The sequence below is a fragment of the Nannospalax galili genome, unplaced genomic scaffold (assembly GCF_000622305.1).
Source record: "Nannospalax galili isolate Female #2095 unplaced genomic scaffold, S.galili_v1.0 scaffold192, whole genome shotgun sequence".
NCBI lineage: Eukaryota > Metazoa > Chordata > Mammalia > Rodentia > Spalacidae > Nannospalax > Nannospalax galili.
Genome location: NW_008331810.1, coordinates 1,538,627 through 1,561,556, shown reverse-complemented (window position 1 = coordinate 1,561,556; position 22,930 = coordinate 1,538,627). Strand labels below are relative to the sequence as shown.

At 45.4% G+C, this 22,930-nt stretch overlaps 1 protein-coding gene across 3 annotated transcripts in view; it reads right to left on the bottom strand.

Annotated features, from left to right (window-relative positions):
• Positions 1-1,182: 1,182 nt before the first annotated feature.
• Positions 1,183-22,930, bottom strand: part of LOC103728919 (SH3 domain-binding glutamic acid-rich protein) — a 54,544-nt gene continuing 32,796 nt past the window's right edge. For 2 of the 3 annotated variants that reach the window (XM_008826917.3, XM_008826916.3), the window contains exons 4-8: positions 15,700-15,774; positions 14,536-14,625; positions 7,915-7,944; positions 4,167-4,294; positions 1,183-1,587 (exon numbers count right to left, since the gene is read on the bottom strand). In XM_008826917.3, the coding sequence (XP_008825139.1) occupies positions 4,205-4,294; positions 7,915-7,944; positions 14,536-14,625; positions 15,700-15,774 (285 nt within the window). In that variant the 3' untranslated portion in view covers positions 1,183-1,587; positions 4,167-4,204. The remainder of the gene's footprint in view (positions 1,588-4,166; positions 4,295-7,914; positions 7,945-14,535; positions 14,626-15,699; positions 15,775-22,930) is intronic. The other variant, XM_017796561.1, reaches the window with a different exon arrangement.

The following is a 22,930-nucleotide window of genomic DNA, read 5'->3' as shown; positions in this document are numbered from 1 at the left end:
TTTTTAAAAGATATTTTTTTATGTGTGTTTGGCTGCATGTATTTAAATGCACCTGTGTCATGCAATGCCCGCAGAGGTCAGAGGAGGGCGTCGGATCTCCTGGAACTGGAGTTAGGGATAGTTGTTAGCTGCCATGTGAGTGCTGGGAACTGAACTCAGATCCTCTGCAAGAGCAGCCAGTGCTCTTAACTGCTGAGTCATCTCTCCAGCCCCCAAACATAAGCTCTTTAAAGAGAACACAATTTAATGCAATGAAGAAAAAAAGAATTTTCAGTCCTGTGAGTTTCAATTTTATTAGTCTTTCACCTTATTTTAGGCAAAGAAATGTTTTTAAAGTAAGGGACTTCAATTATTTGGAACAAAATAACCCTAATTCTCTTCAAAATGTCTCTTTTTGTTACTAATATAACAAGAAAAGAGCTATTTACTGGAGTTCCCAGCTCCACATGACTAGCCACACAATACATTTCCAAACAGCTTGTGGCTTAGCTGGGGAAAGTTGATGGTCACTCCAAGGGAAACTGTCACAATGATTGTATCACAAGGGGACATCACAGCAAGGACACAGGCTCCCCTGAGAAGCCAGATGCAGCATGTGACCTGAGGAGTGGGCGGGAAACAGCATGTAGGCTGAAGAGGGGCAGCCACAGAGTTTAACAAGGAAGGAAAAACATCCATGGCAAAGTGGGCAGAGCGATGCTGTCCACCCACCTGGAGCACGGTAGTGGGGCTGGACCAGCTGTGGGTGACCCACACTCCTGGCTATGGGAGGCCACGGGAAGTCACACTACAGTCACAGCAACCTGCTCTGCATGAAGCGTCCCTGACTGCAGATCAATCAACAGCCAGGGGAACTACAGCCACCTCCTACAACAGAGCGCACTGGGTTAGCGCTGGGTTAGCGCAGGGTTAGCGCAGGGTTAGCGCAGGGTTAGCGCAGGGTTAGCACACTGGGTTGAAATGTCTTCGTCCTGACCACCATCCCTGCACATGTGGGTGGCACTGCAGTTAGACCAGGCTCCAAAGACAGCGTGCACAGTTTGTGCGACATGAAATATGACACAAGACAATCACCGCAGTTTGAAAACCTGGACTAAGCAATCAGGCAGCAAAAACAATCCACCCTGGTGCGACAGGACCTGGTCTGGCAGCAGATGGAGCATGTTCAAATACACGAAGAGGTCAGATGCTTGCTCTCAATCTTTATTTGTGATTGTGTACACAAGTACGCATAAACAGACGCTGTGGGATCACAAGGAGAAAGTCTGTTACTCAAAATCGTTTCACCAGAGCATTAATGAGGTCTACTTGTGCAAAGCAAAATAATAATAATAATAATAATAATAATAATGTGAGCAAAGCCCAAGAATGTCAGGCGTGTCGGGCACAGGAAGGTACGCATACATTGCCTGCACGTTTGGTTTCATTTTGATATGATTAAGTAGACATCCATGTACATCTAACCACAGCAGGTAGTAGTCATCGTCGGTGAACACTGGTGTGCTGAGGGAAGAGAGTTAACTTCAGGCCAAGGTGTTTCGTTGGGTTTGTGAAGAGAGTTGAAATGTTGCTTCCGGCTTGGACTGTCTAAAAGAAAGGAGATGTAGGAAGACCGCTTAGACAGTGCCTACTGTGTGCTTCACCACCCAACATGCAATGCCCGGAGGCTTGGTATCCCATAAACCGCGACTTAATATTTGTTCCCCACTGCAAACTAAGGAAAATAATTGCTGTCATGGCAACGAGCCAGGTTCACACTACCAGACACCAGAGGGAGCCCCGGCCCGAATTAGCTGAACCTGCATCTGAGAGCTGCACTGGCGTGTGGCTTTGGTGCTCTAGAAGGCAGGCCTGAGCTGCAAGCTTTGGGAGGTAGGGTTCAGGACCCTTCTGTGCAGAAGCAAGCATCGGATTAGAGTCTAACCCAACCCTAAAAGGGGACAGGAGAGGTCCTTCGCCGTTCGTTCACTGCCAAGTTCTCCCTAAGATCATCTTTTCAAACCAATCACAAAATGCCCAGCTGTCCACGGGCAATGAGACGGGTTTGCCTCTGGAAACCGAGAGGTTCACGGAGAACCTGATCCTGCTGTCATGGCGCATTTGAAAGAAGGAAACAGGATGGGTGGGGGGTGCCTGGTTCACTCCTTTATGTCTGCTATTTTGACTTCACGACAGACTATTATGGATTGGATTCCCAACCCAGAACCCATCAGAGAAACTGCATTTCCTACAATTCTTGAGGTAGACTTTCAAAATTTGTCTTTTTTTTTTTTTCTCAAATATGAGTGTCAGTTCATTCCTGAGCACCAGAATCATTACCAAAAGGACAGTCAATAGGCCTGACAGCGAGGTCTGTGTGTCCACAGCATAAAAGAAACCATCTGGGAAAAATACCAGTTCTGGGCTGGATTTACTTTATAATATAAACAGAAGATAATACTTTTATGGTCCAATAATAAACTATGACAGCTACTCCCACCAGCTCCAAGATGTCCTAAAAATACATCAAACCTCCTGCTCTCCCTGTTTATTTGTAACCACACTAAGGGGACAGTCCGTGCTGTGCACATTGGTCTTCCGTCCACAGAGCATTGCTACTCCTTAGCCAATATTTACAGAGCTGAGGAATTTTGCTGCCTTGTCTACATGAATCCTTCCACATGCACCTTTGCTGAGACCTACTGTGTGCTTGCGTGCGTATCTCACATTAGCGCCTCTCTGATTGCTCTCACGGCTAAGGCCCAGAAATCGGACTCACTTTTTAAAAATATTTTATTTATTATTTTTATGTGTATGCATGTATTGCCTGCATGTAGGTAAGTGCGCCCATGTCATGCAATGCCCATGGAGGTCAGAAGAGGGCATCCAATTCCCATGGAACTGAAGTTATAGATGGTCATTAGCCACCATGTGGGTGCTGTGAATCGAACCTGGGTCTTCTGCAAGAGCAGTCAGTGCTCTTAACCACTGAGCCATCTCTCCAGCCCCTCACTTTTTTTTTTAAGTACAGGTATAATATAGATGGGAAGGAGACTAGAAATCATATTATTTAATTTTGTAAAGCCTGACAGCATTGGAGCAAAAAGTGTAAACACAATCCCCGTAATAATCTACTGCCTCAGACACAGTCATACGGCAACAGTCACACCTTTGCAAAGGGGGTTCCTCACACTTGGTGGGACCAGGTGTTTTGGTAGCACAAAATGGGCTCCCAGATTTTCATTGTGCTGTACAATATTCAAGCTCCTCTTTTGCGTCCTTAATAACGGTCCCTATCTACTACGGTGGTCTTATTAATGTGTTTATGTGGCACGTACTCATCTGGAGAGAATTACATAATTCTTGTTTTATCAGAAACAGTAGTTAAAATGAGGAAAAAGCTTACCAGATATTCCTAAAGATATCAATACATTCCACTGGTGTGTCGGCACCAGTGGTCAGCTAATATTAATGAGACATTGGTATCTGGTACTTAGGTCTGCGTGACCAGCAGCAGGGATTCTCCCATGAATGAGTAGCTAGCTGTGTGATTTTAAGGTTACATTGCTGCCACTCACTCCATGGGCATGCAAGTGTGCTGGCTTCTAGCAGCATCTGAGGGATGGACACCCACCGAGACAGCCGCTTCTGTGCCATTTCTTAAATAAAGGTCGTATAGAAGAGGCGGTCACGCAAACCTTTCCCTGCTCAAAGTGTTCCTTTTCCCATCATGCCCTAGTGCCAAGTAATAGATGTGGCAGAGATCACAGTCCTACAGTGTACAGTGCTGGGTCTTAGCAGGAGAGAGATGCCAATGAAGCAGATTCTGCCCCTCCTCACACAGTGGGAGCAGTCACACAGTGACATAGGAGAAACCGGGCTCTGCCCCTCCTCACACGGTGAGAGAGGTCACACAGTGACATAGGAGAAACCGGGCTCTGCCCCTCCTCACACAGTGGGTGTAGTCACACAGTGACATAGGAGAAACCAGGCTCTGCCCCTCTTCACATGGTGAGAGAGGTCACATGGTGACATAGGAGAAACTGGGCTCTGCCCCTCCTCACACAATGGGAGTGGTCACACAGTGACACAGGAGAAACCAGGCTCTGCCCCTCCTCACACAGTGGGAGCAGTCACACAGGTGACACAGAAGCAAGCAGCTGCTTAGCCCAGGATTCCAAAGCTACCTGGGAAAGCTGAAGAGTCGAAAAGTCGATCAAGAGATCTATGAATCTTCCTCTTCTCCTGCCTCCTCTTCTCCGGCATCCTCTTCCTCAGCTTCCCCTTTTGCTCCTTCCTCCATTACCTCTTCTGTCTAGTCACAAAAATCACATAATTATTGAGATGAGGAAGGGCCAAAGAGGACACACTGGGGAAAAGATGCCAAATCTCCAGCTAGAGCTGAGGGTTCCCAATGACATCACACATACCACCTATATTCACACATCATACATATACCACACACATACCACACACATGCATATACTGTACATACTAACCACACATACACACACATGCATAAACTGCACACACTAACACCACACACACACACACCAGCTGGGATTAAAAGTGCACACTACCAGCCGGGCATGGTGGCATACACCTTTAATCCCAGCACCTGGGAGGCAGAGGCAGGCGGATCTCTGAGTTTGAGGCCAGCCTGGTCTCCATTAGCAAATCCAGGCCAGCTGCAGCTACAGGGAGACCTTGTCTGGAGTCTTTTAGATAGACCCACTGAAGGGGTACTCCAATTGCCTCAACCCTGTGTCCCTGTTCAGCATGGAAGAAGCCAGAGCAGTCTCTGTCCCGATATCCACAAGTTGGGTAACCTCTTCAGAGGAGGGTATGATAAGAATAGGAGGTAGAGGCCAGGCGTGGTGGCACACACCTTTAATCCCAGCACCTGGGAGGCAGAGGCAGGCGGATCTCTGAGTTTGAGGCCAGCCTGGTCTCCATTAGCAAATCCAGGCCAGCTGCAGCTACAGGGAGACCTTGTCTCCAAAAGACCCCCCCCGAAAATAAGTGCACACTACCACATCTGACTTTTGTGGGTTCTGTGTTCAGATCCTTGGTTTACATGGCAAGTCACTTTACCAACTGAGCTCAGCCCGATTTAATATAATTATCATCTGTTTGTGAACTTCTTATGGCTCTATTTCAGCCACTGTAAAGCACTTCTTAAATTTGCTTCCCAGCAAAAGGTGTTGGTGCACACCTTTAATCCCAGCAGTCAAAAGGCAGAGGCAGGTGGGTGTCTGAGTTTGAGGCAAGCCTAGCCCACATGGCGAGTTCCAAGAGCTTATATAGTGCGACCCTGTCTTAAAAATTTTCTTCCCTTACTGAATCTGTTTCATTTATGTCCAAAACTTTATGTTTTAAGATTAATTTTTACTATTTTTAATTATGTTTATGTGTGTCTGTGTGTGTGTGTGTGTGTGTGTGTGTGTGTGTATACATGTGAGTACAGGTGCCTTTAGAAGCCAAAGGTGTCAGATCCCCTGGAGCTGGAGTTACAGGCAGTCAGTTGTAAGCCCACTTGATAAGGGTGCTGGGAACTGAACTTGGGTCCTCTGCAAAAGCAACCTTAACCACTAAGCCATCTCCCCAGCCCCACATTCCAGTCTCTTCTGGACAGGACAGGACAACTACGTTCGTGAACTGACAGCAGCTGTGGTCGCCTATGTAAGATCTGCACAAGATCAAGACAGTCAACTTCTAGGGTGGAAGGAGAACAGGCATATGAGCCCCCACCCCTAACTGAGGACTTATGGACAGTTGGCTTCAGGGAAGGGAGAATCAGTTTGCTTTAAGAGAGTGGCTGCTGGTAGGCTAACTCCTGGATGGTGTTACACCCAGGAGTATATAGGCGGCAGAAATTGGACTCAATAGGTTATTTTTTAAAAATAATAAAAAGGCTGGGCATGGTGGGGCACGCCTTTAATCCCAGCACTCAGGAGGCAGAGGCAGGGCGGATCTCTGTGAGTTCAAGGCTAGCTAGCCTGGTCTACATAGCGAGTTCCAGGCCAGCTGGGGCTATAGGGAGACCCTATCAAAAAAAGAAATCACATTTAAAAATAATAAGGGCTGGAGAGATGGCTCAGCAGTTAAGAGCACTGACTGCTCTGCAGAGGACCTGGGTTCAACTCCCAGCACCCACATGGCAGCTACGAACCATCTTTAACTCCAGTTCCAGGGGAATCCAAAGCCCTCTTCTGACTTCCAAGGCATTGCATGACACAGGTGCACTCACATACATGCAAGCAATACATTCATACACATAAAATAAAAATATTTTAATAAAATAATAATAAAAGAGGATACAAAGTTGAAGGGAGGGAGGTGGGATGGATCTGGGAGGAATTGCGGGGGGAGTAGGGAGTGACTATGATTAAACGACAGTATGAAATTCTCAAATAACTAATTATACAATTTTTTTTAAGATTTCATATTACATGTGCGCTGGCTGCAGGTTAAACAGGGATGTCCTTGGATGGCCTTGTGTGCGTTCCCTTCTGCTCCACCCCTCCAGATCAGGTCCCCAGTCTATGCAGGGACCAGGCGCATTGCCTGCCTATGCTCTGGAATCATTCAAACAAGCCAACTCCATTCGCTGTGGGGACCAGGGGATCCCACCCTCCTGACACTGCAAAGCCCACAGTGTCTGGTCATCTGTACTCCTCCCAAGCCTGGCTGTGTGCTGTGTGAATATCCTGCCACTGGGCAGAGTGCTGTCAACCGCACATGTCCAATATCAGGGATGTGTGTCCAGCCTCATAACCACAGACCAGATGGGTAGGAAGCACCTGAAACACCACCACCAATCACCACAGAGGCAGCATGGACCATGTGCTGCTCCATGGGGTGAAAATAGACGAAAGGAGACATAATCTCCACTAAGGCCCCAGCCCAGCCTTAGTGAAAAACTACTAAGTAGCCTCTTCATGGGAGATTCATAAGGGTCCACAGCTAAGTCCTGTTTATCCACCTCCCCTGCACAAATTTATCTCCCATGTATTTCCTTTCTCAGCATGTTTTCTGATGTGTGAGTTATACTGGCTCCTCATTTCATGAAGAACAAGGGGAATGGGAAGATGGCTCCATCCATAAAGTGCTTGCCATGCAAGAATGAAGAATTCAGTCCTCAAGAACCCTTCTAAAGAAGCCAGGCACAGCAGCACCACGCTATAATCCCAGCACCGGGAGGTGGAGACAGGCGCCTCCCTGGAGCTAGCTGGCCAGCCAGCCTAGCCGAATAGGTGAGGTTCAGTGAGAGTCCCTGCTTCAAAAATAAGGTGAAGATGGGGCCGGAGAGATGGCTCAGTGGTTAAGAGCACTGGCTGCTCTTGCAGAGGACCCAGGTTCAATTCCCAGTACCTACATGGCGGCTAACAATCAACCGTAACTCCAGTTCCAGGGGCTCTGACACCCTCTTCTGACCTCTGTGGGCATTGCACAGCACGGGTGCACTTGCATATATGCAGGCAATACACTCATACACATAAAATAATTTAACAATAAACTTTTTAAAAATATATTTTATTACTTTTATTTTATGTGTATGAGTGTATTGCCTGCATGTAGGTAAGTGCACCTGTGTCGTGCAATGCCCACGGAGGACAGAAGAGGCTGTCAGATCCCCTGGAACTGACATTACTGACAGCTGTTAGCTGCCATGTGGGTGCTGGGATTCGAACCCGAGTCTTCTGCAAGAACAACCATGTTCTTAACCTCTGAGCCATCTCTCCAGCCCCCCAAAATAAACTATTTTTTAAAAAGAAAAAATAAGGTGGTGGAGTATGTGCACACACAAACACATACATGCATATGCGCACACACACACAAGGACAAGGGAATGTGGCTAGGCTACGTTGCTGTCTCCTAAAAGCCATTTTCACTAGGCTGACTAAACACAACCATCAAAGATGCAGACCCTACCTCTTCCGTCGCTTTCTCTCCCTCTTCTTCCTTAGGTCCATAAAGAAAAAATACAAATTGAGATAAGATTTAAGTTGAATCCTTAAGTTAAGCAAAACTGTAATGAAACAGAAGCTCATTAAAGTGAGCTTCTATTTATCCACAACATATATAAACAGCAAAACTATGATCTCTATTTCACACATTCTATTTCAATCACTTGGAATATAAAATATACCTTTAAATACACGTATAAAGAATAATACCTTTAAAGGTGTTTCCCCATCATCCATACTCCCAAGAAAATATAATTAGTGATATAATTGGAGCTTAATGGTATATGTGGTTCTGTCTCTATAGCCAGCGTACACTACTAAAGATTACAGACCCATCCAACAAAATTCAGATTAGATAGGCAAGCAATCAAGTTTTTCCACAGAAAGTCCGTCTTTTCTGCCTTTCTGCCCTCATAAATGTGCTTTTACTTCAGCTTCGAACCAATTAATAAAAGCTGAACAAAGACTTTTCCTCTACCAGAACAAAACGCATTTCTGAAGTACATAGTAAACACTGCTTTCTGGTTAACAAAAGAAATTTACAAGGTAAGATGGGTGGGGGTCACTGCAGACTCCCAATGTGTCCAAGTGTCACCCCCGCATGATTTCTGTTGGCCCAGATCAAGTAACAGAGCCAGCTGACATCTGCTAAAATTGCAGCTCTCAGAAGGAGACAGAACTTTGCCATGGCTGCCCCAAATGGCCCGGAGCACTCCAACGCTTAACGAAACAGACAGGAATCTAAGAGCAGCCCTTAGAAACCCCATCGCCTTGCAACCCAGGCAGTGTATGTCTGGAGCCCTGGTCTGGGGGTCAAGAGCAATCTTGTCGCACATCCTCCCACCGGCCCCACTTCATTTCCACAGAAATAGTTCCAACAGACCACAGACCTCACCTTATGTTTAGAAACTTCCATCAGGATGAATCTAGACTCTGACACAGCTGTTAAGTTAAAAGACTTGCAGGTCTGAGAGAACCTGATGCTGCAACCTGTTATCGGACAGCCAGCTGACGATCAACACCTGCTGTGGCCCTTATAGTCCTTCCCCCTCCTCCTTGCAGATGAAGCAAGCCCAGCCTTATTTCAAAGGGAAGAATCGGGCACACCTAAGCAAAACCATAGTCCTGCAAAGTAGCTCAAGGCTGGACATCTGGGATTCACTCACGATCTTCTGGCCTCCAAAGGGTTCTGGCAGCTCCACTGCTCTGACTGCCATCCACAGCACACTCAGCTCATCTTGCAGACCCTGGCCAGCTCCATTCCACACCTACTGTAGTCCTTGGTGGTCGTCCCATGGTCCTGGCATTTCCAAAAAGCTGGGGTCTCCACTGAAACTGAGGCTACACCTTCACCAATGGCCTCTTCTTGCCTCTTGGGGTGCAAAGCCTCAGATTCTCTCCATGACCCCTTCAATCTTGGGGTCTTCGCTGTAACTGAAGCTGCACTTTCACCTATGGCCTTTCCTGGCCTCTCAGAGTGCCAAGCCTCAGCTGCTCTCTGTGACCCCTTCACACTTTCAACACCAGAACCATGCAGGAGACTCTTACACATTACCAACTCCTGCTTCCAGCTTGAAATAGAGGTGCGGGTGCCCTCTGTGTGCTGACCCTGAGGAAATATCCGGAAGACTCCACCACAGTGATGCTGGTCTCTTATTACTTACAGCTGATTTTTCAGCCCCAGCTAACCAGCATTAATTATCCCAGTAAAGCAAAGGTTTTACTTCAGGTTCTGGTCTCCTCTTAATCACAGCTGATTCTTCAGTCCCAGCTGACAGAACCCCACAGATTCTCAATCCAAAATCTCACACGAACAGCCCTGATAGTCTCCGCTCCAGGCCTCCATTGCCCACAACTCTTTCAGTGTAACTGTTCCAAGCTCCACAGCAACAAACTCTGAGCACGAAATGGCTTTACCAGCCCAAAGTTCCAAACACTTCCACAGTCCTCCCAAAAACACCAAGGTCAGGTCTGTCACAGCAATATCCCACTCTCTCGTACCAATTTCTGTCCTAGTTTGTTCTTCATTGCTGTGACAAAATACTCTGACCACTACCAACTTGGGGAGGAAAGGGTTTATTTATCTTACATCTCTCAGGTCACAGTTCATCAGGGAGCCAAGGTAGGAACTCAGGGCAGGAACCTGGAGGCAGGAGCTGGAGCACAGGCCATGGAGGAACACTGCTTACTGGCTTGCTCCCCTGGCCCCTGCTCAGCCTGCTTTCTTATGCAACACAGGCCCACCTGCCCAGGGGTGGTACCACCCACCGTGATCTGGGCCCTCCCATATCACTCATCAAGAAGATGCCCCTCAGACATGGCCACAGGCCAGTCCAATGGAGGCAATTCCCCAATTGAGGTTCCCTCAACCCAGGTGTGTCAAGTTGACACTAACGCTATCTAGCACACTGAGCCTTGGGCTCCCCCTCTTCCTGCTCTTTACTTCATCCAGACTGAATCACGGTGCAGTCCTCTCCTGTCAGTTATCACTCCAGCATGTTGCTCAAAATGAGGTTTTCGGGGGAAGACTTCCCCTACCCTGAAGCCTGACTTAGGAGACCTCTCTCTCATCAGCTCCCACAGCCATTGTCGGTTTGTCCATCTTTCTCACTAGGCTGTCAGAAAGGCATGTCTTGGGGACATGATCTGTGTCTTACTCATTTTCAGGATATGCAGGGTCCTGCCACTGGCAGACTCAAGGTCTAAACTCAATAAACCTGAGTCACATGACTGGGAGTAAGAACGCATGCAGTCTTCCATCTACTCTGGCTCTCAAAGAATATTAATTTTCTTCTTCTCTACGTGGGTTCAGATTAAAATTCATTATATTCAGCATAGAATCATCAATTCCATAGAGTTTTGCTTTTTCTTAAATCCAAGTATTTTTAGTATCCAGGTTAAACAAGGCGTGGTTAAAAATGGGGCACCCTTAGAGCTAGCCGGGAGGACAGCAGGAGAATAGGAATTGCTGGTCTCAGCTTTATGGTAACACAGAGACCTAGCACTCATCAGTATTGGAACTGATCTTAATTTCTTTAAAGACACCCTAAGTAGAGAAAATATTTTGCTCAGAGATCTTACAGAAATAACCTCAAAGGGTAAAGCAATAAATGGCTCAGTGGTTAAGAGCATTTGCTATTCTTGCAGAGTGCCTGGGTTCAGTTCCCAGCAACTACATGGTGGCTAACAATCATCCTAACTCTAGTTCCAAGGAATCTGTCTCCCTCTTCTGGCATCCTCGGGCACTGCATGCATGTGGCAAACTTACGTGCAGGCAAAACACTCATACACATAAAATAAAAATAAGTAAAATATTTTATTAAAAGAAATAACCTCAAAAGGGCAATAACATAGGACACTGTCATCAGTGGCTAGCTCTCAAAACACAAGCTCTATCAGAGAAAAGCTCCATTGCTCCGTTCAGGTTTCTGAGGCTCTGCCTGGCATGGGATGGTGCCTCAGTCAATGGATAAAATGTTAAATGAATTCAGTTATCAAATGTCGTTCCTGCCTCTCATCTTTCTAATCCTTCTTAGAATGAGGTAGGATATACAAATTTTTAATATTTTATTTATTATTTTTATTTTATGTGTATGAGTGTATTGCCTGCATGTATGTAAGTGCACCCATGTCATGCAGTGCCCATGGAGGTCAGAAGAGGGTATCCAATTCCCATGGAACTGGAGTTATGGATGGTTGTTGGCTGCCATGTGGGTGCTGGGAATCGAACCCGGGTCCTCTACAAGAGCCACCAGTGCTCTTAACCACTGAGCCAGCTCTCTAGCCCTAGATATATAAATTTTTTAAAAAGATTTTATTTTTATGTGCATGCCTGGGGCCCGTGGAGGCCAGAATAGGTCATCAGATTCCCTGGAATTGTAGTTATAAGTGGTTGTTGTTATGTAGCTGCTGGGAACTGAACTCAGGTCCTCTACAAGAGCGACCAGTGGTCTTAACCATTGAGCCATCTCTCCAGCCACATCAATTGACAAATAGCTGGCAAATAATTACCTTTACAAAAACTTTTTTTTTTTTTAGTCTTTTTGAGACAGGGTCCCCCTGTAGCCCCAGCTGGCCTGGAACTCACTATGTAGACCAGGTTGGCCTTGAACTCACAGAAATCCACCTGCCTCTGCTTCCTGAGTGCTGGGATTAAAGGTATGCGCCACCATGCCCGGCTCAGCACTTTTAAAGGAAGTTTTAATCACCTTGTCAAGCCAAGCACTCACAGGACCATGAGATACATACAACCTACATGATCTCACCATGTTGTCCTCTGAGGGAGCCACCAGGAGCTCCTGGGAAGCAGGAACTCTCAGGCCTTCCACAGCAGCTATTTTTGTTGGAAACTTGACCAAGGCTTGGGCCACTGACATGGAGCTTGGCCAGATGGAGGGCAGGTGTTGGTGGTGGTGAGTGTCAGACATGGATGGTGAGGACACAGAGGCCCGCCAGTGTGACCTGAGAAGTTAGCCGGCCTCAGAACTGCAGGAGAGATGGTAAGTGGAGTTCTCTGGATCTGTCCCCATGGGGCCAGGCCTTAGACCTGGAAGGTCTTGGGAACTGCACCAGTATTTGCCTTTGGAAAAGGAACTTTCTTCAGGACTGATTTTGGAAGGAGCCAAGGGAGAGACCACAACCATGTGTCAATCAAGCCCAGGGCAAATAACATGATTTAAAATAATTTTACCTTTTCAGTAAGACTTTTACCTTGCCATAGAAAATAAGAGTCTGCAGAGTATGGGTCCTTGAACAGGACTCCTATATTAAACTCCACCCACCCAGGGCTCAGGACCATTGCAGAAAGATTGTAAGAGCCAGGGAGGAGGTATATGACCATACGGAAATGGAGTCCTACACGCTCCTAGGACCTTGCTTATATGAAACCACAGCATGGTGACAGCAAGCACAGGACCCATGCAAACTTAAACAGACAAAAATCCAGCGTAAAAATGAGGAAACGGACAGCTGGCCCCAATCTTAGCTGAAAAACTATTGGCAGCTGGTCACCGCTGGAGAGGAAGAGCTGATCTTAAAGGGAGGAACTCTAGACAGGCTGACTAGACCTCAGTGGACAAACTTGCACTGAGGGACATCTGCAGACACTAACTTGACATGATAGGCCTTAACACAAATGACAATGCATGAATTCCAGTGTGGGGGGATTATGGGAGGGGGCCAGTGGGGAAGGGGGTGTAAAGATAACGAAGATGGTTCTGTATGAAACACACAAAAATTTTTTTTTAATTACAAGAAAAAAGAATTTTACCTTTATCAAAACCAAACACAAGCATGAACCAGTTTGAATGTTTCCACCATTTTATAAAGATCTTGTGATATTCCTACTGAAATTCTCCTAAAGGGAGGGTTGGTCCAAGGCCTGCACCTCCCCCCGGTCCATCAAGCTCCCTGGGTAGCCAGCACCTCCCCAGCTGGCTTCTCAGCCACCTTCCCACAATTCCTTAAGTGGTGTCCACCACTGTTCTCAGTGCATACAAAATCCCCACATACCATTTGTCATGATGGTGCTCCTGACTAGGAATCACTCTAGGGTTAGACCCCATGCCTCGCACTCGCTGGGATCGGCTTGTCCCCCAGATGGACCTGAATTCAGTGTCCGTTTTAGGGTTAGACCCCATGCCTCGCACTCGCTGGGATTTGCTTGTCCCCCAGATGGACCTGAATTCAGTGTCCGTTTTCCTCCCTGTGCTCCCTTTGTCCTCAGCTCCCAGTGCTGTCTCACAAACACACTGCATGCCTGTGTGATGCCTTGAATGATAATGTCCCCCAAAGGCTCCAAGTGTTTGGACATTTTGTCCCCAGATGGTGGCGCTGTTTTGGGATGTTTTAGGTGTGGCTATCCTGGAGGAAGCAGGTCACTGGGGTTGGGCTTAGAGAGTTATTAAGCCTTGCCAGATCGCCAGTCGCTCTCGTTTCCTGTGCCTGCTGGAAGATGTAGAGCTTAGCTTCCGCTCCTCTTCTCCAGCCACCTCTGCCACCATGCCTCCCCGCCAAGACGGACTGTAATTCCCCGGGAACCGTAAGCTCAAATAACTTCTTCCTTCTATAACTTGAGCTTGGGTCAGTGTTTCTATCACAGCAACAGAAAAGTGACTAATACAGCCTCTTTCTTCTCAGGTGCTTGGGCAGGTGTGTGTAGGTCTTTTTCTCCAGGAGGCCATTATTTACAGTTTATAGGAGGTAGGTGTTGGTCATTATTCACCAGCACCTTGTTTGAGCAGGAACATGAACCTAACCTTCCCCTGTGACATGGCCAATCACTGAAGCTGGCACTCACTGGCTCCCACCAGGCCTAGCCGGGGGGGGGGGGGGGGGGGGGGGGGGTGTCCTCCCTCCGTTCCCCTCCGTTCCCCTTCGTTCCCCTTCGCCCTCTCAGCACCTGGCCCACAGCAGTTATGACAAGAATGAAATGGCCCGACTGGTCACAGCTAAGCGCTGGGCTCCCACCTTCTTTCTCACCGCTGTGACCTCACAGCACAGCTCAATTCCTGGCACCGTGCAGGAGCCCAGTAAACAAAAAACAGACCAAATCCAACGAAACTGCCATGAAAAGATGAACACTCACATTCTTCTCTTGGGATTCAGAGATGTGGCTGGCGCCTTCTTCCTCTTTTTGTGCCTCAGTTTCTCCACTCTCTTCAGCCTTCTCTGCTTCCTGCTCATAAAAGCAACCCAAGGCATCACTAACCTTCAGCATGCTAACGGGGAAAGGGCAGTCTATGTCTACCGTGGCCTTCCCGTTCAGACCATGGCATGTAAGTGGAGCCAACAGAGACCTCCTAGTCATGAGGTCACTGGGCTACTAGAACAAGGCTCCCCAAACCCCAAAAGGATAACAGACTGACTGCATGCTGCCGCAATAAACTGCCTGAGTGACAGATGTTGAGTTACCCATTTAAGACTCATGAAGGTCATGGATGGATGGATGGATGTTAATAGATAAGAGATAGGAAAACTAGATGGATAGAAAGATGATGATAGATGATAGATAGATGATGATGATAGATAGATAGATGATAGATAGATAGATAGATAGATAGATAGGTAGATGATAGATGATAGATAGATAGATAGATAGATAGATGATAGATCAATAGATAGATGATAGATTGATAAATAGGTAGATGATAGATGGATAGAGAGGTGATAGATCGATAGATGATAGCTCAATAGATAGACATGATAGATCAACAAAGATAGATGATAGATCAATAGATAGATGATAGATTGATAGATAGATGATAGAAAGATGATAGATAGATAGATAGATAGATAGATAGATAGATAGATAGATAGATAGATGATAGATAGATAGATAGATTGATTGATGATAGGCCAGGCATGGTGGCATAAAGCTTTAATCCCAGCACTTGGGAGGTAGAGGCAGATGGATCTCAGTGAGTTCTAGGCCAATCTGATCTATATAGTTTGCTCCAAGTCAGCCAAGGTTACACAGTGAGATCCTGTCTCAAAAAATATAGATAGATAATAAATGACAGATAGATATAGATAGATGATAGATGATTAGATGATAGATAAATCGATAGGAGAGATGAGATATATACATGTATACATACATACAAAAACACACACACATACACACACACACACACACACACACACACACTCAGATAGATACATAGGTAGGGAGAAAACAGAAAGAAAGGCCCACACAGCCACCCTGAGGATACTGGCATGGGAACACGTGGCTTGCAGGGCCAACCCTTACCTCCGCAGTGCCTTCCGACTCTCCCGCTACATCTCCATTGGGAAGGGAGGACGATTCCTCAGGCGACTTCGTCACCTACATCATACAAGTTGAAAACATTTGAGAATTATCTCGAGGACAATGGTTCGCATTTCAGTGTCTTAACTAACTGAATTATTCTTGTCTTCATTTTATTCCCAACAGCAGTGGGACCACACAAGGAGGAAGGTCATTACCACCCACACTGCAGTGACCAGAGTATCATAGAATAAAGCCAAGCGCATGGTCAGGTCTGCACCCCTCATGAGAGTCTTTATTTTATTTATTTATTTATTTATTTATTTATTTATTTATTTGGTATTTTTGAGACAGGGTCTCCCTATAGCCATAGCTAGCCTAGAACTCACTATGTGCACCAGGCTGGCCTGGACCTCGAAGAGATCTGCCTGCCTCTGCCTCCTGAGTACTGGGATTAAAGGCATTTGCCACCACGCCCGGCCAAAGTTACAGTTTTAACCATCCTTTGTAATGTCTGCTTAATATTAAGTATATGATAATTTATTCAAACATATTCTGATTTATGGATACTCATAACAGGCACGTGTTTGTGACTATGAAACTCACAGTATAATACAGTGACTAAGATGGTAAGAGTGTACAGGGTTTCACTTCCCAAAAGTGAGAGTGATCCACATTCCTAGCTGTGAACGGCCTGTCTTCCTTTAGCTTCATGACCAATTAATCACCACACTGTTCTTAACATGTGCCAACAGATTCAAGGGGAGAAGGAATTGCATGTTTTCATTTACACCTCCGATTACCAGAAAGGGTCTATTTTCACAAGTTTTTAGTCACATTTTCTGTTTAGATAATTAATTGCCTCTGTGTTTCGACCATTTTTCCTTGAATTATTTCTAGAGGATTTTTGGTTTGGGTTTTTGAAAAGGGTCTCACTACTCAGTCCAGCTGACCTCAAACTCACAGTCCTCCAGCCTCAGCCTCTCCAGTACTGGATGGGCATCACAATGCTTTCAAAAGTTCATGTAACAGAAATAGTAACCCTTTCACACGTTAAGAACATTTTTTTAGCCTATAATTTTTTACAAATTTTGTTATATAATTTTTTATCTTTTTTTTTTTTTTTTTTTTTTTTTTTTTGTCTTTTCTGAGACAGGGTCTCCTTGTAGCCCCAGCTGTCCTGGAACTCACTATGCAGACCAGGCTGGCCTCGAACTCACAAAGATCTGCCTGCCTCTGCCTCCCAAGTGCTGGGATTAAAGGCGCGCACCACCACGCCTGGCTAATTTTTGACCTTTTATAAGGGCAAATTTATCTAATATTTTCTCTAAGATACATTAATAGTTCTGTGGCATTATTTGGCTTAATCCATCTAGAACTTAATTTTACATATAACATAAAGGGTTACAGTTGAGGTTATAGCTCATGGTAGTCCACTTGCCTAGCAAGCATGAGGCCCTAGGTTCATTCTTAAATACTGAGAGAAAAAAAAATTTTAAGTCAAGGTCCATGTAACGGCCTGAATGAGAAATATCTCCACAGGTTCAAGTGTCTGAACACTTGGTCTCCAGCTAGTGGCACTGTTTGGGAAGGTCACAGAACCTTTAGGAAGTAGAGCCTTGCTGGAGGAAGCACGTCACTGCAGGTGGGCTTTGAGGGTTTATAGTGTTCCCCCTTCCTGTTCTCTCTCTCTTTTCTTCCTCTCTCCCTGTCTCTCTCTCTCCCTCGCTCTCCTCTCTCTCTCTCTCCCTCTCTCTCTCCCTCTCTCCCTCTCTCTGCTTGCTATATGTGGATGAAAATGTGATCAGTCAGCTTCTTGTTCCTGCTGCCAGGCCTTTCCCCATGTGACAGACTCTGATCCTCTGGAACCATCAGCAAAGATAAACCCTTTGTTCCCTAAGTTGCTTTTGCCCATGGTATTTTATCACAGCCACAGAGAAGTAACTAACACAGTCTGACATATTTTCTTTTAGATAAATGGCAAATTATGCCTATACTAAAGCATCATTTCCCATTGAATTAAGATGATATTTTTCACTAAGATAAAATCATGAAGATACGGGGCTAGAGAGATGGCTCAGTGGTTAAGAACACTGGTTGTTCTTGCAGAAGACCCAGGTTCAAATCCCAGCACCCACATGGCAGCTAACAACTGTTCGTAACTCCAGTTCCAGGGGATCCAACAGCCTCTTCTGACCTCCATGGGCATTGCATGACATGGGTGCACCTACCTACATGCAGGCAATACACGCATACACATAAAATAAAAATAATAAATAAAATGTAAAAAACAATCATGAAGATATTTACAATGTTAGTGCTTAATCATTGTAGCTTAGAAGTTTACTCAGAAAGGCAAATCGCCACTGTCTTTTTTTTCAAAAATTTTCTTGGCTCTTCTCAGATATTAACTACTCCAATAATTTATAAGGTCACTTTTCCCAGTTCAATAAGTTAAAAAATCCAGCTGGATGTGGTGGCACACACCTTTAGTCCCAGCACTTGGGAAGCAGAGGCAGGTAGATCTCTGTGAGTTCAAGGTCAGCCTGGTCTACATAGTGAGTTCCAGGCCAGGGGTGGACTACAGGGAGACCCTGTCTCAAAAACACACACACAAAAATAAAAATAAAAAAAAAAAAGAAAAAGAAAAAAGAAGTTTAAAAGTGGGATTCTGGTTAAAATAGCACTAATTAACTTAGGAAATGTTAATGTATTGTTGTTAATTCATCCTGTCCATGAAAATTGCAGGCCTCTATATTTTGGTATTTGTTAGTGTCCTTTAAAGTAAAATTAAATCCCTAATACAAGGCTGAACAGGTTTCTTGAAAAATTGTTGGGAGCCTAAGGCTCAGCCATTTCTCAAAACTGCTGACAGACCTAAGCTGGTAACTTTCCATTCTGCCCACTCTCCTCCCGAGGGCACAGGACAGAGCCCATGGCCTTGGCCCGCAGCCTTGCACTCTTTTCCAGTAAACTGCCCTGTTAATCAGTAGATTCCTCCCCTAGAGTACATCTGGGCCCCTGCGGTCTGGCTGATATGATTACTCTCAGTCTTTACTCCTTTGTTCTCATTCTCTATTTAACCTCATGCTTGTGCTGCAATAAATGAGACTTGATCAGAACCCTGTCTTGTCTCCATTTCTCTTGTCTCTTGCCCCATCCAAATCCCCACTCCCCAATCCAGGTACCCTGTTGCAGATCCCATGGGCCGGGACAAAAAATTATTCCCAAATATTATGTAGATTGTTATGAGATATTTTCTTTTCACATTTCAACCTGCTGATTGTTATCAACATAAATAAAACCATCCTTAACTCCAGTTCCAGGGGAATCTGAAGCCCTCTTCTGACCTCCACAGCATTGCATGACACAGGTACACTCACATACAAGCAGGCGATACACTCATACCCATAGAATAAAAATAATAATTTTTTTTTAATTTGAAAAAAAAAAGAACACTGGTTGCAGAGAATTTGGGTTTGGTTCCCAGCACCCACAAGGCAGCTAACAACCATCTGTAACTCCAATTCCAGGGGCTCCAATGCCCTCTTCTGACCTCCAGGGCATTGCACAACACAGGTGCACTTACATACATGTAGGCAATACACTCATACACCTAAAATCAATATAAATAAAATTTTTTAAATTTCAACTCTGACTCTTACGATTTTTCTTTTTTTAATATTTTATTATTTTCATTTATGTGGGTGAGTGTATTGCCTACCTGCATGTGTATAAGTGCACCCGTGTCATGCAATGCACATGGAGTCAAAAGAGGGAGTTAGATTCCCCTGGAACTGGAATTATGGATGGTTGTTAGCCGCCGTGTGGGTGCAGAGAACCGAACCCGGGTCCTTTGCAAGAGAAGTCAGTGCTCTTAACCACTGAGCCATCCCTCCAGCCCCACAATTTTTCTTTAAGGGTGTGATACCAGGTTAGGCTGACCAGGCTCCAGGGGATGGACCCACTCCTTTGGGGAACACAAATTAAACTGGATAAGCTTTTAAAAAAGGACACATCAGAAAACAGTGATGGGGAGATATGGGAGGAGTTGGAGGGAAGGGAGTGGGCATGGATCTGATCAAAACACCTTATATGCATGTATAAAATTCTCGATAAATTATTTTTAAAAAAATAATAGAAAAATAAATAAAGGACACAAAGTAAGTGGGAGGTAGGAAGGGTTAGGGTAGATCTGAAAGGAGATGAGTGAGGGGTTTGAATATGATCAAAATACACTGTAGGAAATTCTCAAAGAATCAAAGGAAATATTAGGGGTTTTTTGTTTGGTTTTTTTTTTATTTTTTTGTTTTGTTTTGGTTTTTTGTCTTTTTGAGACAGGGTCTCCTTGTAGCCCTAGCTGTCCTGGAACTCACTATGTAGTATTAGTTTTTTAAAAACCTTCAACTACCACGAATTGTCGTGGCTTATAGGAAGTAAGATTTATATACGATTGAGGGCTGGGGATGCAGGACTGAGGTTCCACCTGCAGGCTCATCTGGTCAGTGCCCAGACTCCTTCTGCAGCGGGAACACACCACCTGGGCACCTGGGGACCATGACAGCCACGCCCACCTTTGGCAAGTGCGTAGGCCTTGGTTCCCCTTTTCAGATCACCCTTCTTGTTCCCGTCTTTTAGGGATTCCTCCTAGTTTCCGGTCCTCAGACAACACCCTCTGGCTTTCCTGCACTCGCGAGACAAGAGGCCGAGGAAGGCGCAGCATCTCTCCCTGGAAGACCTGGAGTCTCCATCTTCGCCAGGGCCCGTGTTCTTCCTGAGCTTCGTCTACAGTGGATCCCTCCGTTAACTGCAGACCTGGCCTTCCACACATTTCTATTCCTTGGTCTTTTATTTATTATCAATGTGCCTCTCTCTGCCCTTGAACTACGTCTTCATCTTCTCTGTGCTCTAGTTTCAAATTAGAAAGTTCCAGAGGTTTTTGTTTTTGTTTTTGTTTTGAGACTGGGTCTCTCTCTAGCCCCAGCTGCCCAGCTGGCCTGGAACTCACTATGTAGACCAGGGTGGCCGCAATCTCACAGAGATCCACCTGCGAGTCCGCCTCCCCAAGTGCTGGGATCAAAGGCGTGCACCACCACGCCCAGCCTGAACATATTTTTAAGATCAAATTCCTATTTTCAGTTGTCCTCATCAAACGTTTCTCTGCCTTCTGCTTATCCCTTCCATATGCCTTTAGTTAAAAACTGGAGAGGTGGCTCAGGGGTGGAGAGCACTGGCTGCTCTTGCAGAGTACCTGGGTTCAGTTCCATACACATGACTAACAATGGGTCTGTAACTCCAGCTCCAGAGGATTCAACGCCCTCTTCTGGCTTCTGCAGGCATTGCATGCACATGGTATGCTTATCGTACATGCAGGCAAAACACTCTTACATAAAATAAAAGAAAAAAGTAAAAATAAAATATAAATAAATAATAAATAAATAAATATTTTTGGTCTTTTTGAGACAGGGTCTCCCTGTAGCCCCAGCTGGCCTGGAATTCACTATGTAAACCAGGCTGGCCTTGAACGCACCTGCCTGCCTCTGCCTCCCAAGTGCTGGGACTAAAGGTGTGTGCCACCATGCCCAGCACATAAATAACATTTTTAAAAAATGAATTAGATAGTACCTGAACCACACATGGTTCAGACTGATGCCTGTTTTTAAAAAGATGGGGGAGAAGCCTGGAGAGATGGCTCGGAGGTTAAAAGCACTGGCTGTTCTTTCAGAAGGCTTAGATTCAAATCCCAACACCCACATGGTGGCTAGCAACTGCCCATAACTCTGCTTCCAGGGAATCTGACACCTCTCCCAACCTCCATAGATACTGCATGACACAGGTGCACTTACATACAGGTATAACACTCATACGCATAAAATAAAAATAGAATTAAAAAAAAAATTTTAAGTTCCAGAACCATCTTGTTTCTCCACTGCTGTGACAAAACACTCTGACCAATGCCAACTTGGGGAGGAAAGGGTTTATTTGTCTTACATCTCCTGGATCACAGTCCATCACTGAGGGAGCCCAAGGTAGGAGGAACTCAGGGCAGGAACCTGGAGGCAGGAGCTGGAGCACAGGCCACGAAAGAACACTGCTTACTAAATTGCTCCCCCAGTCCCTGCTTAGCCTGCTTTCTTATGCAACACGGGCCCACGTGCCCAGGGGTGGCACCACCCACAGTGGGCTGGGCCCTCCCACATCAGTTAACAATCAAGAAAATACCCCACAGACATGGCCACAGGCCTGTCCAATGGAGGCAATTCCCCAGCTGCAGGCTCCCTCAACCCAGGTGAGTCAAGTTGACACTAAAGCTGTCCAGCACAGATACATATAAAATAAAAATAAATAAAACCAAAAAAATTTCTTTAAAGTTCCAGAACCATCTGGTTACTTGGCCTTCCTCCTTTCCAGGTCACCAGCATTTATTCAAACATTTTACCATTTGTCAAAATTGGTTTCAACAGGAAATCAATTATAACAGAAACAAGTATCAAAACTTGTCATCACAAGTTACTATAGGGCATGAATTCCATTACCTCAAAGCTAGGAGTGGCGGCTCCCAGCACAAGCCTAAATCAGGCTTGCAAGTTCAAGGCCAGCCCGATTGACAGAGAGGGATTTGTCTCAAAAAAATTAAAATATCTTGATATATCATTTGTGTCTTATTTATTGGATAGAGATGTGTCCTAAGAGAAAAATCTATGACAGAGGGAGGGTCCTGATGCCGATGTGGCTGTTGGGACTGTTAGGACACCATCAGGTGGCTCCCTGAGGAGATGCACAAATTTGGACACAGAGCAGTCACACACCAGCAGTGTTCTGTAACTGTGGTGCTGTGACATTGTAATGCTGTGCCCATTTCTGCTAACTTGGAGCAAATCCAATTGCATGTATCATTGGATAGTGTCTATTGATACTCACTAAAATAAAGCATACAACAGTTTTTCCACACCAGTGAGGTGCCTCAGAGGGTGAAGGAGCTAGCCACACAGCCTGGCAACCTGAGTTCAGTCCCTAGATCCCACATAAAAGTGGTAGAAGAGAATCAATGCCACAAAACTGTCCCATGGCTGAGACATGCTCCCTACAGCTTGTGGGCACCAGACACACACAATAATGGACAATTTATTTTTATTTTATGTGAATGTTTTTGTCTGCACATGTATAAGTGCACCACATGTGTCTTAGTTTGTTTCTTCATTGCTGTGACAAAACACTCTGACCAGTACAACTT